The sequence below is a fragment of the Anabrus simplex genome, chromosome 14 (assembly GCF_040414725.1).
Source record: "Anabrus simplex isolate iqAnaSimp1 chromosome 14, ASM4041472v1, whole genome shotgun sequence".
NCBI lineage: Eukaryota > Metazoa > Arthropoda > Insecta > Orthoptera > Tettigoniidae > Anabrus > Anabrus simplex.
In genome coordinates this window covers 98,676,122-98,695,291 of record NC_090278.1, presented here as the reverse complement: position 1 = coordinate 98,695,291, position 19,170 = coordinate 98,676,122, and the positions used below count along the sequence as shown (strand labels likewise).

General features: G+C 42.6%; 1 protein-coding gene across 2 annotated transcripts in view; it reads left to right on the top strand.

Annotated features, from left to right (window-relative positions):
• LOC136885717 (zinc finger protein 395) overlaps window positions 1-19,170 on the top strand; it is a 92,850-nt gene that overhangs the window by 62,444 nt on the left and 11,236 nt on the right. Inside the window, exons 3-5 of one of the 2 annotated variants that reach the window (XM_067158440.2) lie at window positions 194-318; window positions 1,992-2,176; window positions 10,064-10,171. In XM_067158440.2, coding sequence (XP_067014541.1) covers window positions 194-318; window positions 1,992-2,176; window positions 10,064-10,171 — 418 coding nt within the window. The remainder of the gene's footprint in view (window positions 1-193; window positions 319-1,991; window positions 2,177-10,063; window positions 10,172-19,170) is intronic. The other variant, XM_067158441.2, reaches the window with a different exon arrangement.

Here is a 19,170-nt window from a genome sequence, read left to right as displayed (position 1 = left end):
TTAAGAAGAAAGCCGTATTTTCTAGTATCGACTAAGTTAATGTAACTTTAAAGTTTTTCAGTTTGTTGAAAAACTGATTATCATATCACATAACACTATAACATACCTGTAAAAAATGCATACTATTGAACCGTTATATTTGCACGAAAGAGCCAAATGAATTAGCGCTTAATGTGTGTAATGTGTGTTGCAGGTCGCGGAAGAGACGTCCCAGCTCATCTCACGAAGACTGCAAGGAGCTGGACTTCATGGACGAGTGCACAGCGGCCCTGGTGCTCATGAGTCTGTCGTGCAGCCCGCATTCGCCAAACATCAACGGTAAGCTCTACATTAAATTGTAGCGAGGTCATCGTCCGGGCGACACTGACCCGTAATCGAACAATGGACATCGCACGACATCCCCTTAGCTCAAGGTCATTGCCAGAGATAAAGACCAGGTATGAACTTGAGCCTTATCGGGCGCGATAAGAAACCGTTTATGAGAGGGGAAGCCCCGACAAGACGTACGGAAATTTACCTGCCACCAGGAAACATGACGCGGGGCTTATTATTCATCGTGAAACATACACCATTGCGACAAGACATTTCTACGTTGTTGACCTTGTTGTTAATTAAATTGTATAATATCGCAAGTATTACAGCGCAATTTCAGTTAACAGTTGCAGTTAGCAAGAGACATGGTGGTGATTATTGTACAAGTGGGCAATCATCCTCTATTACCACCAATCTGAGGGAAAAACAGGAAAGGGACAAGAGTTGATCAAGGGAGGTCGGATAGTGAGGAGCCTGGCACAAGTAAGTGGAAGCAATGCCATGACTCGGCTAAGGACCCCGTGGTCGTCAACGCACGCTTTACTCTCATCTTACGACAGGCAGGGGATACCGTCCGCACCCACAGGGACAAGAAAGAGGCATGAGACTTATCATATTAATATTTGTTCTTCTGGATTTTTTTTTCACAGAATAGTTCTTTCTTTTGCCTTTAATACTTAATGGACTGAATGCTTCCGACTCTTTTGTCCTTCATCTTGTTGAGTAATGCAATTATATTATGTAATATTCTAGTCATTTGGTAGCTGACGCATGAAATCTTAGACTATGTAAATGCATTATTGCATACTTCGTCAAGTTTTAAAAGCCACTTTCTTCACTCTTCCAGGGAGTCCAACTTGCTGAATATATCCAGCATGACATGTGCACGAGGCCAGAACAACTGTATAAGAAATACTTACACCCCCCCCCCCCCCTTAACAGGATACGGGGCTCTCACAATGATTAAGGCTGCAATTGATTTACTCGCACTATGGAACGAGAACGAACATGTCATCGCCAAGAGACTGCACGGTGAAGAAGAATGCCAGGTTGATTTGTTTGCCTTGTCCTTCCCAATGCGTAAAGAGGTGCGTCTACGCGTCTTACGTCCATGTAGCGGAAATATTTAGATTTTGGAGATAGGCAGACACATAGGCTTATAATTCGCTTCATGCAGCGCAGAATAAACTGCAAATCTGTGTCCTTTAATACTATTTTTGTGGGAATACAGAAGATGACTTTTTCAGTGCATAAGTTGTATGAAAGCCAACCGTTTCGGGAACAAATATATTAACCTCCTAATAAAAAAAAAAATGGAATCTTACCTAAGAAATATCACAATTTATAGGCCTATTGAAAATTAAATTTGATATGTTCAATTTAGAGTATTCTGAAATGATATAATAAGATAGCAAGTAATATTATTTAAAACCTTCACAAAGGAAATAAAACTGCATCTTTGCTGACATTAATTTCTGGAAACATGAATAATATGTTCAAGGTAAGAAAGTTCAAATTCGTCAAGCACGGAAAGGATTTTCGTCAGTTGCTCGAAGAACTTTGTTGTCGAGAGATGGTGTTTTCCGGTCGTCGAAGGGCTTGCTTATGTGTTTCTTATATTCGACCCCTGTTGATTTGTGAAGTTGAACGAGGAAGAGTTGATAAAGGTTCTGTTTCAGGGCTGTCGTGGCCGGACCGCCGCCTGTCGCCGTCCCCCAGCAGTGATGTGTGTTCATGGCGCTCCGCAACCCCCTCACCGCCGCTCAGCGAGGGGGGCGGCTCCACCACCGCCTTCTGGGCTCAGCTCGCCACGGACGAGGGCATAGGCATGGACGACTACGACGAGCTGCCACGGAAAAAGAAGGTGAGAGTCTCTCTAGCTATTTTCATGACTGTACTCACTCCCGAATGGTTCGTCTAAGGTCACCCACCGCCTGCCATTAAGACCAAAGTGATCAGCAAACGTAAGGCCAGTCGTAGTACCTGTTGAGTGTTGTGGGTGATCAGGAGTTGATGCAGAAACGGCACGAGCCATGACATTTAATTACATTCTTTTATTAGATTAGATCTCCGACACTAAACCAGTCCAGAAACAGCTTGACATTGGAACTGAAAGCCGAGAACTCTTACAAGATAAGCAACTAATTCTTGTGACACGGTCACCAGTCTCAGAGGATCCAACTACATAGCACTGAAGTGAACTCCACATATTAAGTGGATGGTGATCTGGTGGTGAGGGGAGGATCCTCTGTAAATACTGTCACGAGAAGGAAATGGAAGAGATCTAAGTCTTAAGTCAGAGGCATGTCAAGAAAATAATTCCCTAGTGACCGGCTAATTTATTATGACACACGATAATAATAATAATAATAATAATAATAATAATAATAATAATAATAATAATAATAATAATAATAATAATAATAATAATAATAATAATAATAATAATAATAATAATGTTATTTGCTTTACGTTCCACTAACTACCATTTTAAGGTCTTCGAGACGCCGAGATTCTGGAATTTAGTCCCGCGAGGGTTCTTTTACGTGCCAGTAAATCTACCGACACGAGGCTGACGTATTTGAGCACCTTCAAATACCACCGGACTGAGCCAGGATCGAAGCTGGCAAGTTGCGGTCAGAAGGCCAGCGCCTTAACCGTCTGAGCCACTCAGCCCGGCTATTATGACGTAAGCATGGCGGAGCCATACTACAGGATCAATGTTTGATTAGTATGAAAATACATTCACTGAAAGTCACTCGAAGACCAAAGGAAGGCGGCGGTTGACGTCTATTTCTCGATGAATTCACATTTGATAACGTGCTGTAAAGCAGTAAAAGACTAGACAATGTGTAACCCGTATCATGTCGTCAACGTATCTAGTCGGCTGTGATTGTATGTAGGCCTCACTGCACATCATGGTCTGTGACATCATTGTAACCATGGCAACCAGCGTCATCTCTCTCTCATCCAAAGACATAATTATCCATGGCTCAATGCTTTCCCGTGTAGCGGATATAATGTAAGTGATTTGTATATAAACAATGTGTTGTATATTATGTTACTACTAACATCGACGAGGTTTTCCATAACCTGTAATCACGACTTAATCGTTTATTTCCAGTCTTAAATTGTTTTACTTTTTGGAGATTTTTCAGGAGTGGAGAAGGGAATATATCCTTTAATCCCTCCCCCCCTGATGAGGGTATTGCCAAAAGAAAGGGAAGGGCACGAAGAGAGTTCAAAGTCGACACCACGTTAGCTTCTTGTGATTGTGTCCACAGCATAACGATACCGTACCTTTTGTAAAGGACAGAGCTACCAGCTAGGTCTGTGGCTTCGCTTACTACCACAGCTCTTGTCATCAAATCATTGAAACCTCCATGACTCCACCACCCAAGCCGACTTATAAATCAAGATGGCTTCATCCCAGGCCTCGCTCACAAATGATGCATGCGTGTTGAGCCTTCAGATCGAACACTGGTTGACGTGGCGGTGATTGTTTTAAGAGGAACTATAACTGGGCAGCCATCCTCCATATACAGGGTGGGGCAGAGTGGACTCCCTAGTTTCAATAAATCACTGAAGAGCGTGCACGTGAGTGGGAGTAGTAGCATTTGGTGGGGGGAAAGACGCCATTTTAGTAGTCACCATGCCGTGGACTGGCGAGCATCGTGGTTTTGTAGTTTTGTAGTCGAAACGTTTTTTAAAAATAACGATAGTGTGGTGGCGACGCAGAGGGCATTTCGTAGGCGGTTTGGTAGCAAAATTTTCGTTACTGGGCAGCTGAAAACCCACGCAATCTTGACCAAAGACCTCTTCCTTCACCAAAAGTGACTGTGTGGTGTGCTGTGTCCTCCATAGGCATTATTGGCCCCTACTTTTTTGAATCGGAAGATACAACCGTTACTGTGAACGCTGTGCGCTATTGTGAGATGTTGGAGAACTTTTTCTTCCCCAAAATGGAAGAGTATGGTGAGGAAATGGAAATGGAAGCCTTTTGGTTTCAACAGGATGGTGCCACGGCTCATACCGCCCGTCGCTCTCGCCAACTTCTGCAAGAACAGTGATCTCATTACGAGGGGATGTTTCATGGTCCCCTCGATCCCCCGATTTAAGCCCATGCGATTATTTTCTTTGGGGTTACCTCAAATCTGAGGTTTATAAAGTTCGACCAAGGACCGTGGAAGCCCTTAAGGAAGCAATTGCTGATGTCATCGCTGAAATAACGCCAGATATGCTGCGCAGAGTTTTTGAAAACTTTATTGAACGGCTGAATATGTGCGTCGCTCGTCAACGTCGTCACCTAGACGATATCATTTTTAGAACCAAATGAAAAAAAAATGGCACTGTATGTAGATTTCAGAAATAAAAAGCTTTTGTAATAATCTTGTACGGTTTTTATACAGTTAACCCATCAAATCAGGGAGCCCACTCTGCCCCAGCCTGTACCTCTAATACCGACGGGATCGGAAAAGAACAAGAGTTGACCAAAGAAGGTCGGATAGGACAGATGAAAGAGAGGAGCCTGACACATGTAAGTGGGAGCAATACCAACAACACTCCCAAGAGCCCCTAGGGCCCTTTTAGTCACCTCTTACGACAGACAGGAGTTACCGCCCCCACAACAGGGCGAGAAGGCTGGTTGAATCCTGAACGCCTTCGTAATCAGCTGTCATAGGTAGTCTAGGCGTCACTGAAGAGGTTTACCAAGAAATTAGGACTTGAGTTTGTTTCCAGTTGTTTTCATCACAGAGCCAGAAGTTGCTGTTACATATTATTCTGGCAAATCCATTGCAATTCACACTTCAAAGACTCTATGAGCGATATTTTGGCACCATTCGTAACAGGGCTGCATGAGGAATAGCATCATTAACATCGCTCATACTTGCATTTCGTCAAAGCCAAAAATCCCGATGAAGGACATTTCTAACCCGTATCGAAGACATTTGCACTCTCGACTAGGTCCAAGAGGAGTATTCGGCCAGCAAAGAGTAAAGCTGTTGACATTTAAATAGCGCAGTGAGAAAGCCGGCCGGCCGGCCGGCCGGCTTACGTAAAGCGTCCTTGGGACTAGCGTAAAGCACACACTGACGGCTTGTGTAATGAGATTGTGGACCCTATAGTGCTAAGGCGCTAGCTTGCGTAATAACAACAACATTACTTGCTGCGCATGCCAGCTGATCGCGTCTTCCTGCTCGCAGTAAATCTCCTAACCAACTTGATATAAATACGACTTGTTGAACAGATAGCATGTTGTGGGCACAATTCGCACTACTCGAACTTCGTTTTGTTATGAGAGTTTCGTGCACCATGACTGCGCACAATTCTACACAAGGACAAAATTAAGCGAGCTCCACAATTTCAATACCTCGATGAAAAAAATCAGAACATGGAATCAAATGCCAACCAAATTGGATGCCAAGAACTGGAAATAGCATAACAATTTACGCATAATTAAGCCATTATCATTAAACCAGAATGTATAGTTATGTATACGGAAATAGTGGTGTTATAAGAAAAACTGACAAAACAAGAGTCGCTACTCAGTGGATGACCTGAATCACACTAGTTAACATGGGCCAAAGAGGGGAACATGAAAGAAATATGGCCAGTAATGTGCCCACCACTTCTGAGTCTTCAGAAAGTCGTCCCCTAGAGCTCGCTCTAGTCAGCTCTCGGCTACTTCCGGCTGTGACGTCACCAGAGTGATGTAGGTCGCAGGTTGGTAAACAGCGAACCGCGCCCTTCTAGAAGGCCATGAGATTTTTAATGAGAGGAGGGGGGGGGGGTAGTTACCCAACATCCTCCTGCAATTTCCATTGTACAATTGTCTATTTGTGATTTTTGGGGACGAGGATGGGGTCACGCCCACTCGCCTCCACTTGCTGTAGTGACAAAGTTCAAGTGCTATTTTCAATAAATACACGACAGAATTCACTGAAGTATCTTGAGAGATGACTTTAAAAAACTGCAATAGTTCTGGAGGCCATGGACGCGTTTCGATGAGTAGAAAATAAAGGGCTATTAGCTTGCATCCGGGAGATAGTGGGCTCTGTCGGCAGGCCTGAAGATGGTTTTCCGTGGTTTCCCATTTTCATATGAGGCAGATGCTGGGACTTCCCACTCATATATTTTTTCCTGTCCGATCGTCGCCATAAGGCCTATCTGTGTCGATGCGATGTAAAACAAATTGAAAAAGAAAGAGATAAAGGCCTCCTCTGCACTAACAAGGGTAGGATCAGTCTAACTGGGCTCGATTATCTATGAGTAAATTTTCCGTCAAACAACACTAGTGTAGTGGACACCGAAAGTCAGAGTTTGACACATGAACAGAATTTTACTCTGAGTGTGTCATTATTAGTGTGGTCATCAGTCCATAGATTGGTCTCCATGCCACTACTACATCTGCTCTAATCTGTCTTATATTCATATTACGAATAATGTACCAGAAAGAAAGATTATACCAAAGTAGTCAATTATATGCTGAAGCAAATATTTTTAACGTAAAACAGCTCTATGCCCTTGAAATATACAAATATATTAACAAAAACAAAAATATAATTGAGAACATTAAACATGAATATTCAACACGCAGTAAGATGAACCACCGTTGTATGTTATACAAACCCAAACTTAGCATAACAAAGCGCCATTTCTTGTACTTCATTCCAAAATTCTTTAATGTCCTTTCCGGTTCTTTACAAACTACTTCATTAGGTCAGAAAATGGGTCTGAAGAGTCTTAAATCCTTTGTCAGGGATAATGAAACTGTTATTGAGGAAATAACTACATGAGAATATCACGTCACCATATTCAATTTCTATTCCATACTCCACCATGTGCTGTTGATCATATCCATCATTCACTCATACCCATACTCGTACTTCAGGCAACATTTAAAAATATATTTCTCTCTGTGTAATTAATATTCTAAATTACCACACACAAGGTTTCACCTTACGTGGTATTTTACTGGTATCTACTCGACTCTGTTGAGGTTGGTGTGATATTGTTATGTATAATAATAATAATAATAATAATAATAATAATAATAATAATAATAATAATAATAATAATAATAATAATAATTTAATGTGTGCAAGAGAGAGTTAGAAGTTCAATTTATTTTAAGTATTAATATGTTAATAATAATAATAATAATAATAATAATAATAATAATAATAATAATAATAATAATACTTCTGTAATATATGTGGTTTAGTTACAAGATTAATTTTTCTCAAGTAATAATGTTATTAGAAGAGTTATATATATAAGAAACAAGAGTCCTGTAAATATGTAAACTACATAATGAGTGAATAAATACTACTACTACTACTACTACCTTGGTCTACACCTGCCTCAAAAACTGAACAAGTCCTCAGTGTCTATCATTCTATATCTTCTTCTGGCCAAATTTCGCCAAACCCTTCTTCTATCACTAATTTTATGCGGTATCTCTTTCTTCGTGATTCGATCTAGCCATCTCACATTCTTCTGTACCCCCACATTTCAAAAGTTCGTATTGTCTTCCTTTTTGAGCTAGTTATTGTTCATGTTTCCCTTCCGTACAATGCCACACTCCTGACGAGTCTTCAAAAACTTCCTATATTGTTCGAACCCCAGTCGGCAGCCTTGAAAATGGTTTCCCATTTACACACTGGGCAAATGCCCTTTCCTGCCCCATCGTCGCTTATCTATGTCGGTGCGCATTAAACAAGTTGTAAAAAAATCTTATATTAATGTTCGAAGAGAGCAGGTCCTCCTTACTTGTACTTCCTTAAAGACTTCACCTCACTGCTGACGTGTTGTGGGCTGAGTACGCAAGCCTCGATTACCTCCTTCTCTGGTGATTCTAACAAACTATCAAATTCTGGGATGACATCCGATCCGGTAAAGGGCGATAAAATCAGCCATCTTAGGCGATGCAAACCTAGTACTATCGGGATCGGACAGGAAAGGTCCGTCGAAGCTGTTCGAAACTCAGCTAGGGGATAATTTGATTGTGAGATTGAGCTGGTTTATAATGGAACCACTGATGCGAAATGCTGTCGCCAGAAAAGTAATCTAAGGAGCTATCTGACGATGAGATAGCGGCCCCGGTCTAGAAAGCCAAGTATAACGACCGACAGGATTTGCCGTGCTGACCACACGTCACCTCGTAATATGCAGACCTTCCAGCTGAGCAGCGGTCGCTTGCTAGCGTTTGGTTTGGTCACGTCTGTACCACGCAGAGTCCACGTCTCTGCTCCATTGAGCAAAACTCAAACTCCCAGGCTGGATACAAGATTGAGCGTTCCTTCCATAAATGCGACAAATTCGTCGTTACATTTTTGGCCATACTGTTCTCTTAAACCCATGAGCACATTTACCTGAACTGGAAATAGCATTTCTGACACTTTCTCAAGTTCCTTGGACATGTCTCGGCTCTGTCAACAATCATTGTTTTTGTCTTGTTGATATTAATTTTTAGATCCATTTGAGCACTGACATTTTTTGACATGATTTTCGTCTCTTAAACGACAACGCGTGCATAACGTAGATTGGACCCATTCCTCAGTGTAGCCCTGCGGGACACCTCGCTGGATCTTGAAATTCCCATACAGTTTATTTATTTTTACCATAACAGAGTTGGCTTCATACAAAGCTCTTAAGATGTGGATATTGCAGTTTGTCCCCCCTCCTTTTCAATGTTTATATAGAACAGGCAGAAAAGGAAATCAAAGAGGAATTTGGGAAGGGAATCACAATCCAAGGAGAGGAAATGAGAACCCTGAGATATGGCGATGATATTGTTATTTTATCTGAGTCTGCAGAAATTGCTGAGTCTTGGGTAAGCAGTATAAGGTAAAAATAAATAAGTCCAAAAGAAAAGTAATGGAGTGCAGTCGAACGAAGGCAAGTGATGCAGGAAATATTAGATTAGGAGATTAGGTCTTAATGGAAGTAGATGAATATTGTACAATAACTAACGATGGCAGAAGTAAGGAAAACATAAAATGCAGACTAGCACAAGCAAGGAAGAGCTTTCTTAAGAAATTTGTTCACTTCGAACATTGATATAGGAATTAGAAAGATATTTCCGAAGACTTTCATCTGGAGCGTGACAATGTATGGAAGTGAAACCTGGACAACTAGCTCATAAATAAAGAGAATAGGAGCTTTTGAAATGTGGTGTTATAGAATAATGCAGAAGGTGAGATGTCACGAATAAAGAGATACTGAAGCGAATTGGTGAAAGGAGATCGATTTGGCTGAATGTGATAAGAAGAAGAAGAAGAAGAAGAAGAAGAAGAAGAAGAAGAAGAAGAAGAAGAAGAAGAAGAAGAAGATATAGGATAAGACACCCAGGACTTGAGCAGTTGGTTTTTGAGGCAAGTGTAGGAGGTAATCTCAGTAGGGGTAGACAAATGTATGAATACGACAAGCAGATTAGAGCAGATGTAATAGTCATGTACAAATGAATAGCTTAGCACAGTACAGGGTGTCATGGAGGGCTGCATCAAAGCAATCTGTGGACTGATAACTCAGACAAGAAGAGGGGGATCGCGGCAATTACCACATCCACTTGTCGCCGTCCCTCATAATGTATCTAGTTCATATTATCAGTAAATGTGACGTCATGGCAGTTTTGCTGCGGGTAGTCAAGTGCTGACGAAATGTTCCACAGCTGTTTCTCACTCATTGCGGAATCACTTTTTAATCGCAGACAGTTCGGAGCTGATATGTCTTGTTTATGTTTTACTAGGCGAGGAAATGTCCTTGGTCGGATGCAGAGGATCAACCCCAGGACTGTAAAACCACTCGCCTGTCCGAGTCAGCGCCAACGAGTAGCGGACTTGCTGAGCTGCACGATGTGAGTACAGCTTCTTTCTTCACAAAGCACGATGACAACTATCACTTCTTCTGTAAATCAAGCTTCAGATCGCACGGGTTATAAACTGACATTGTGACACATTTGGTGTGGCCATCAGAACAGAATGTGCAGTCTACATGGCGCACGATAGCTTGAGGCTAATAATAATAATAATAATAATAATAATAATAATAATAATAATAATAATAATAATAATAATAATAATAACATACATTATCATTATAGACTGTTATGCCTTTCAGCGTTCAGTCTGCAAGTCTCTGAGAATTTACTAAACGTCGCCACAATCCTAGATTTGCGACTAGTGTTGTGGCCTCATTTAGTTCTATACCTCTTATCTTTAAATCGTTAGAAACGGAGTTTAACCATCATCGTCTTGGTCTACCTCTACTTCTCTTACCCTCCATAGCAGAGTCCATTATTCTCCTAGGTAATCTGCCCACCTCCATTCGCCTCACATGACCGCACCACCGAAGCCGGTTTATGCGTCCAGCTTCATCCATAGAGTTCATTCCTAAATTAGCCTTTATCTCCTCATTCCGAGTACCCTCCTGCCATTGTTCCCACCTGTTTGTACCAGCAATCATTCTTGCTACTTTCATGTCTGTTACTTCTAATAATAATAATAATAATAATAATAATAATAATAATAATAATAATAATAAATTGTGTCTTGTAAAAAATTAGCCACACTTGGGTAGTTTGGCGATAAAATGTTGCATTGCTGCTTGTCAGAGCACTGCAGTGCCCAGTTTTGGAACGTCGTCTGCTGTTACTTCAGTTCAATAAACTACATTGTGCGCGAGAACACGCACAGAAAGAAAAGGAAAGGAAAGGATCTCGTATACACGCCTGTCGAGTAGATCCAGAAAAAAACAAGGGAACGAAGAAAAAGTGACCCTGTACGCACACGGTGGATTATAACCATATTCCAGCAGATCAGAAAGCAGACATCTCGAAAGCCCTCGAGCATTCGAAGTCAGATTACTTAAAATATTAACATTGTTCGCACGTAGACCCTTGGTTCCTATTAAATACTTGGAAGCTGGAGGAACTTAACATATTTGTAGCAAATCAGAATACTAGAAAACAGTTTCTTTTTGTGCGCATCTATGTCTGAATTTTCAATAACTGTGATTCAGTTCTTAATAGTGAATTACAATGTTGTAAAAGACGTATTGGAAATGCTGCATCCTTTTCATATCAGAATTAATCCATCTCTTCCAGTTTGGTTATATTATTTTGAATCACGAAAATTGCTTCCCTCAGATACGCATTCATTCCTGCTCTGACATGCTGATGACGGATGTTTTAAAGCTGTAAAAAGCTCCATAAATGTAAGCACACTTATTACATTGTGTTGGCTATGATGCGAACCAGACTAGCGACCCCTGCACCTGTCTCAAGGTCATCCCAGTCGCTAGGGGTGACTCCGAGTCCCCCACAACAGAGGTCGTTCCTAAGGTCACTGCAGCTTCTCACGTCCTGCTCTGAGACAAGGGATACAGACAACAAAGGCACGTCGCACAGAGGTAAACATTTCACTACATTTACAGAAGCTGCTTTATCTGACCATTGTAAACTATCGTAATGACCTGTCACTTATCATTGTTTATCGCTGCGTTCTCCTGGCATATTGCTTATCTTCATTCCTGCGAAACACGAAACAGTGAACCAAAACAAGTCACATAAGATAACAAACCTCAAAACCATCGTTTCTGCATTTACCTCTGACGTTGAGAATTAAGTTACAACCCAGCATTTGCCTTGTGTGAAAATCATCTTGACAGTGGGATTCGAATGCAAGCTCACAATACGCGACGCAAACCGCATCTCATATTAATAACAGACAAAAGAAGGTAAGAGTGAAGAGTAATGGTGGTGGTGATTATTGTTTTAAGAGGAAGTACAACTGGGCAACCATTCTCTCCATGGGCGCCCATACGACAGTTTCTAGAGGGGGCTAGAGCTGGGGGTACGTAGTATTTTTAACATTTTGAAAGACGAATGGCGACTTCTAGTCCGCGGTAGAATAACACCCACGGTATCGTGGGCCTCTTGGTGGGGGGTGACAGTACTACCGAGTTTTAAATAATTTTCTCCAAAGAAAAACACCTGACTACATTAGATTTTTGCCTTTCCCTGAGAGCTAGGCGTTGGGGGGGGGGGGGGCGCTGCCCCCCCCTTACGCCCGGGCATGGGCGTCCATGATCCTCTCTCTATATAACACTAACCAGAGGGAAAATGGAAGGGATCCGACACTTCGAAAAATGAAGGTGTCGGCTAAAGAAAGACAAAGAAAGGCGTGATATTGAAAGACTCCCGTGGCCTCGAATGTTCTAATACCCTCGGGATCGGAAAAGAACAAGACTTAACCAAGGGAGGTCTGATAAGATATGTGAAAGTGAGGAGCCTGGCACGAGTAAGTGGAAGCCATTGTAGAACTGAGCTAAGGGCCCCCTGGTCGCCAACCCACTTTCCCAAGTTAAGAACTTCTCGGGCCCCTTTTTAATCGCCTCTTGCGACCACAGGAGGATGAGCGGTGGAGTGTGGACTTCAAACTAATCACAGATAGTCGAATGTTGGAAGGGCGGAAACAGCCCATTCCGTGTTTATCATCTGCTGGAATAAGACGGAACGTCCAAATTGACATGCCCGCCGCATGCACGATTATATTTTTTTTTGGTCCGGCTCCATGGCTGAATGGTTAATGTGCTGGCCTTTGGTCACAGGGGTCCCGGGTTCGATTCCTGGCCGTGTCGGCAATTTTACCCACCATTGGTTAATTTCACTGGCGCGGGAACTGGGTGTATGTGTCGTCTTCGTCATTATTTCACCCTCATTACGACGCGCAGGTCGCCTACGGGAGTCAAATCGAAAGACCTGCACCTGGCGAACCGAAGTCCTCGGACACTCCCGGCACTAAGCGCCATTGTTATTTTTTATTTGAGCATCACGCTACAATTTCCTTTTTTCTTTGAAGTTTCCTCTTCCTCCTTCATATGGGTGCTATGCTGTTCCTTCTGTTCATCCGTCCAGGCTCTTCCCGCTTTTGCAGTTCTTTCGACTTCAAAGCCTTCACGATTTTGAATCGTGGTCCGAAATGTTTTCCTGACTAACATCTGAACTTCCTGGATGTTGGACTTCTCTAGATCTTTACGAACTTCCTTCATCCATACCCGCCGTTGTCTTCTTCTTCCACAGGTAGTCGAGTAACTTTTTGGTTAGTCTGGTTTTGTCCATTGTGTACAAATGTCCGAGAAATCATAAACTCCTCTTTTTCATCGTCTCTGAAATTTCCCCCTGTGGGTGGGGGCGGTAGAATAACACCCACGGTATCCCCTGCCTGTCGTAAGAGGCGACTAAAAGGGGCCCCAGGGGCTCTGAACTTTGGAGCGTGGGTTGGCGACCACGGGGCCTCCAGCTGAGTCCAGGCATTGCTTCCACTTACTTGTGCCAGGTTCCTCACTTTCATCTATCCTATCCGACCTCCCTTGGTCAACTCTTGTTCTTTTCCGACCCCGACGCTATTAGGTTTGCGAGGGCTGGGGAGTCTTTCATTTTCACGCCTTTTGTGGCCCTCGTCTTTCTTTGACCGATATCTTCATTTTTCGAAGTGTCGGATTCCTTCCTTTTTTCCCTCTAATTAGTGTTATATAGAGGATGGTTGCCTAGTTGTACTTCCTCTTAAAATATTAGTCACCACCACCACGTCTCTGAAATTTTCTCCATTCTTTGTAGACTTCATTGTTGTTCCGAAGTTTCCAATCGGTTTGTCTGGATTGAGCCCGACATTTTCTGTAGTATTCTTTCTAGGATCTGCAGCTGGCATGCAGGCATTTTGTTTTTACTACAGCGTTGTAAATAAATTCTTCTTATTATTATTACATCGATTGTTGCATCCTGACTTTTCTGAAAGATGCTACTAAATAACAGTAATCGTATAGCGCGGCACAGGTCTACAGATTGTGCTGCTACCTAGCAGCAATGTGCTTACATTTAATTTAAAATAATTGAAATAAGATATGGTTCAGTTTTTTACAAACGCAAACTCTTTCACGAAAATAAAGTTCCAACATATTTGAAACGATATTTTTAAAACACAAAATTTAATTTAATATTAAAAAGTTAAATATAATGACCCCAGGCTATTTCAGTATTATTTTGTAAACAAAAATACGAAGATACATGCTAACCAGTGAACGCAATGCATCCCACATCTTCCATTCTGCAAGCTGGATTAATACTATAAATCTTTAATTTTGTGCGCATGATACGTGGAGGGCAATCAAAGTTACCCCACATTATTATTATGTATTTGTCTTAAATTGTACATGTAAAATTTAGGAGTGGTAGAGGGAGAAAGGGCAAGCCTCCATCCCCACATGTACGTGGACATTTACATGTTTACACCCTAAACACTGTAATGCAGCGAATTCCTCAATTATATACTACTAATTACAAGAAAGTGATCCATGTTAAAATAGTCCAACACGCGCTAACAACGTGGCCGGTAGTGACATCCAGTGACGTAGGTGGTGCATAGTGCATTAGCGACAGGTGTGTCTGTGACCTTGTCGAGAAACGAACGAGGTGCCCTTGAATGCGCTGCTATGGAGAAGGAGCACTTATCAATTTCTAGAAGTGCCGGAATTGCTCCTGCAATACACACGCCGCGTTCCTAGGATGCCTGTATCCTCATTCTCGTCCAGCTCCCGCAAAGTTTAGGGTGTTTGACACCTTTCCATCTTCCTCTATCCAACCACCTTCGCCTGGGTCTCAACATTCGCTTCTTCCATCCTCTTGACATTTTGTCGAAAACCTTTTCCAGTCAAATTTCCTTCCTGACGTCCTCATTTCTAACTCTGTACTTTCTTATCTTCCCTATCATACTTCTTAAAAATGTAATTTCACTGGCCTCGATTTTGTTCTCCTGTCTTTTTGTAAGTGTCCAGGTCTCCACTGCAGTAGTACACCTCTTTACACTTCCTTCCTCCACACCACTCTCGGTAGAATGCATTTCCCTATTGAATCCTTTTACTGATACAATTTCAAGATTTTGTCCCTTTATTTTTATATTTCCTTTCCCGTCCCTTTCTCCTCTTACTGATTTTCATTCCACAATTTTCAGAAATTTCACTCAACATGTAGAGTTACATTTGTTCTTCCTCTCTATATGGCCTCTTATTATCATCTGCTCGGATTTTATGACATTTCTGCAAATACCGTCTTCTTTTCTGAATGGGTGCAAAATGATCATGTTAAATCTGGAGTGTTGCATTCCGTCGTCTGCAAGTAACAAATCTCAAACCCCAGCAATCGTTCACTGAGGAAGTACAGCTGGGGAACCACCCTCTGATGAGAGGGACGACACTTGGAAGGGAGTGAGCATGGGATGCCCCTGATCAACAACACGGCTGACACATGGAAATGCGAAGAAACGTTGTGACACGTCTTGAACGTAGCTGGACGTGACTATGGAGTAGCCTGCTGGACCGCACTTCCGCCTGCAGTCAGCTACGCCACGCGACCTTGGCGAGGAGGCCACGATCAGGGCTGTCCACGCTCCTCCCGGAAGCGTTGCAGTTCTTCAACCCCTGACTAAACACTGGGCACTCCTTCCCTAGGAGGTGAAACGGTTCATCTTGCTGCAGTTCGAGATTCACAAAAATTGGCGGTGTCCGGAACATGTGCGATCCAGAATCGTACGGCATACTCGCATAATAGGAGCATTAACCACCAAATTGGTTTCGTGACGTTTTCGTCCGTAAGTTATCTTCCGCATACAGAATTATGATTTCATTAATATTGTTAATCATGAATCCACTTTCTTAAAGTTTTGTGCTCATGTGGAAGCATCCCAACGATTCTGATGATGGCAACAAAGATACAGGACAGGAGTGCGAAATTGCAGGGGGGGGGGGGCAAGATTTTATTGCAAAAATCTCCCCCTTCCCCAGTAATAATACGACAAACATGTTGAGTGCCTGTGTCAACTACCGCATGTGAACATGGTTTGTGTTGCTCATAGCATCAAAACTGCAGAAAGAAGTTGCTTGTTGGCGAATAGCTTACAGTCCCTGATGAGCTAGGGCCCGGATGTTTATGTAGTAACACGTTAGAATGCAAACAAGTAACAAGTAGAGTCTACCTGCACGACGGTAATGTTCGGCCTATTAGAACCCCCTAATGTTTATGCAAACCTCATAGCATTACCGTCGTGCAGGTAGACTCTACTTGTTACTTGTTTGCATTCTAACGTGTTACTACATAAACATCCGGGCCCTACGTGATGACAAACCTCTGATATTATGGTAGCTGGGCATCAAGAACATGGCAGATAAACTCACGAGAAATACCACTCCCTTTGAGTTTTATTTGACTTATTTTATTATCGCCCTTTAAATAAAACGCAGTCTACATTTTTGTTCGTTGCATGGGAAAGCACACAATCGCGAATATGTGTTTGGGCTTAAATGACGAGAAAGGGAGTTATAACGTACAGATGGCGCTGCTGACCTCGTATACACTGGTTGCCATGGGTACCATGAAGCGCTCAAAAACATATCCATGGTAAAATGTTGCGCATTTTTGATTCAAATATTTGTAATTTTCTGAATAAGTATATCCGTATCAATTAGAATCCTTCCCCCCACACCACCATCTAGTACAGAACGCAACACACAAGTCTGGCGCCCACGTCCGAGCTGTATCAGGCTGTACAAGTCACATCGCAATATGCGGCCGTTTGCGATGCTCCTCGTTACACAAGTGAAGAAAGAAACGCTTTCTATTTTCAAGGAACTATCTTGGAGACATTCTGGAAGTACTGTGTTTGGAAAGTGAGCTGATGATATCAGAAAAAAGCAAGATAAAACACACTCACATTGGCATAGCAATTCATAAGTGGATCTAAAAATATAAAGGCTCTTTATTGAAAATTGACATGCCGCTGAGGCTGAAAAGCCCCTTAATGTAGCGTCTTCATATAATACAATACAGGTTTATGAACACAGTAACTACATTTTTATAATATTAAAATATTAAATTAAACAATTAAAATGCAGATACCAAATCCAGTAAGAGAGAGCGCTATTATGGGCGATACCAAACACACACTGCCTCTCTTTTGAAGAGATTTATTTGAGTACAGACCAAGGTTAGGACAATATTCTAGAGATAGAAAATGAAATTAAGAATGATTTAAAAGTAACTAGTTTTCGTTTATCAATTGAAGCACAAAGTCATGATTGCCGTCATCGTAGTCAAGAGACGCTTGTTTAAAAACTGACGTGGAACTTGTGAACTTTTATTGGAAAGTCCTAAAAACCGACCAGAACATACAGGCTTCAGAAAATGAAGGCAAGTGTGGCTTCTCGGCCACAAGGGAAACAGGACCAGACATGTTGATAAATTGTTGGACAACCTTAGAAGAACGTAGAAATATTTTAACTGAAAACGTTAAGACCGGACAGGCCCACTCTGATCACAGTTTGTCAGAGAGCAGCCAGCTGATGAACGCTGTCTTAAAAACAAATAGGAACTAGAAATCTACTACTACTACTATGTTTGCATTTCTCCGCTGAAGGGGGAGGCGGGCCGTCTCTCAGGCCGGGAGAAGGAGATGGGGTTGGCGGCCGTGGCCTGTACTAGGAACAATCCCTGCATTCGCCTTAGTGCAAGAGAATGGAAAATCATTCTTAGGTGAGCCCTGTCCCGTCTCCCGAATGCAGAGGCGTAGAGCCGTGGCTGGTCGGAGTGCAGAGCTTGGTACGTGTACGCTCTGCGGGAGGTGAACAAAATATTTCCCGTCTGTGAATGTAACGACACGTGGGTGCGCCATGTTCGGTCAGATAAAGTGACGAGCCTAACACGAGACTCAGCGGTCGCCAAACCACGGTCCCTGGTCCCCGTTTTAGTCGTCTTTTAGGACAGGCACGGGGTACCGCCCCAACCCACGCTACATTATGTAAAGTAACGTTTAATACGAAAATTCATCAGTAATCATCTTTTTAGTCTCCACACTCAAATTGAAAATTTGGCTCAGACGCTTATGAAATACATAAAGAAAGTAGGAGAAGTGGAGCTCTCGCATGCTGCTCTAGCCTTTCTGAACCATCAGATGGAGAAAGGGAAAGCTTTGTTGCTCTCCGCCAGTACATGGGGTTTAGTCGGCACATACTACAAACACAGATGATGGGTTCGAATACCACTATCGCAGTCCTCAAGATGATTTACTGTAGTTTTACTACGGTCGCTACTTTCCATGTGGCCTTGAACCACCAGAAACACGATGAATGAATGGATAATGTTATTGTTCGTTCAATTAACCACTTTCACGGCCGAGGTGCTGACGTATTTGAGCACCTTTCAATACCACCGGGCTGAGCCAGGATCGAACCTGCCGACATAAATAAACAGACAAACGTCGTGAAGTAAAGAAGGTTGAGAAAGTAACCGGAGTGTGCGCCCGAGTTCGTGACCTTCACATTTCGTTGGCCTTGCCTTCGCACACTCGTATGTACTACCGGGTTCGACTCTCTCCTTCGCCAGCTGGGCTTATCTAGGTCCAGAGCTGTCAATGTAATGAAGCCCTGAGGACTCATATCTCTGGAAAATGACGTGTTTAAGGTAAGGATGAGAGATTTAACGTGCAAGATAACTGTGAACTGGATTATCGTCGCGACCGATCAGCGAGGTATGAATGCTTCCTGTGGGCGATCTGCAGGTACGGGCAGTCAGGGAACTGCAGGGCTCGCTTATCGATCACTCGTCTCGAAACAAAGGAAGAGCTGGCGGGTCAGTGACCCCTCTTGTTTACATGCTGTTTTGGCCAACCCTGGCTCGCCGGCGGAGCACGTGGAGACTTCGGCATCTGCACCATTACTGTTATTACGCCTGCTGGTCTGATCTTCAACTTGTTGAGCGCACCTAGATTTCCTCCCCTGCTCGCCTTTGTGCAGAACGTCTCTACTGAT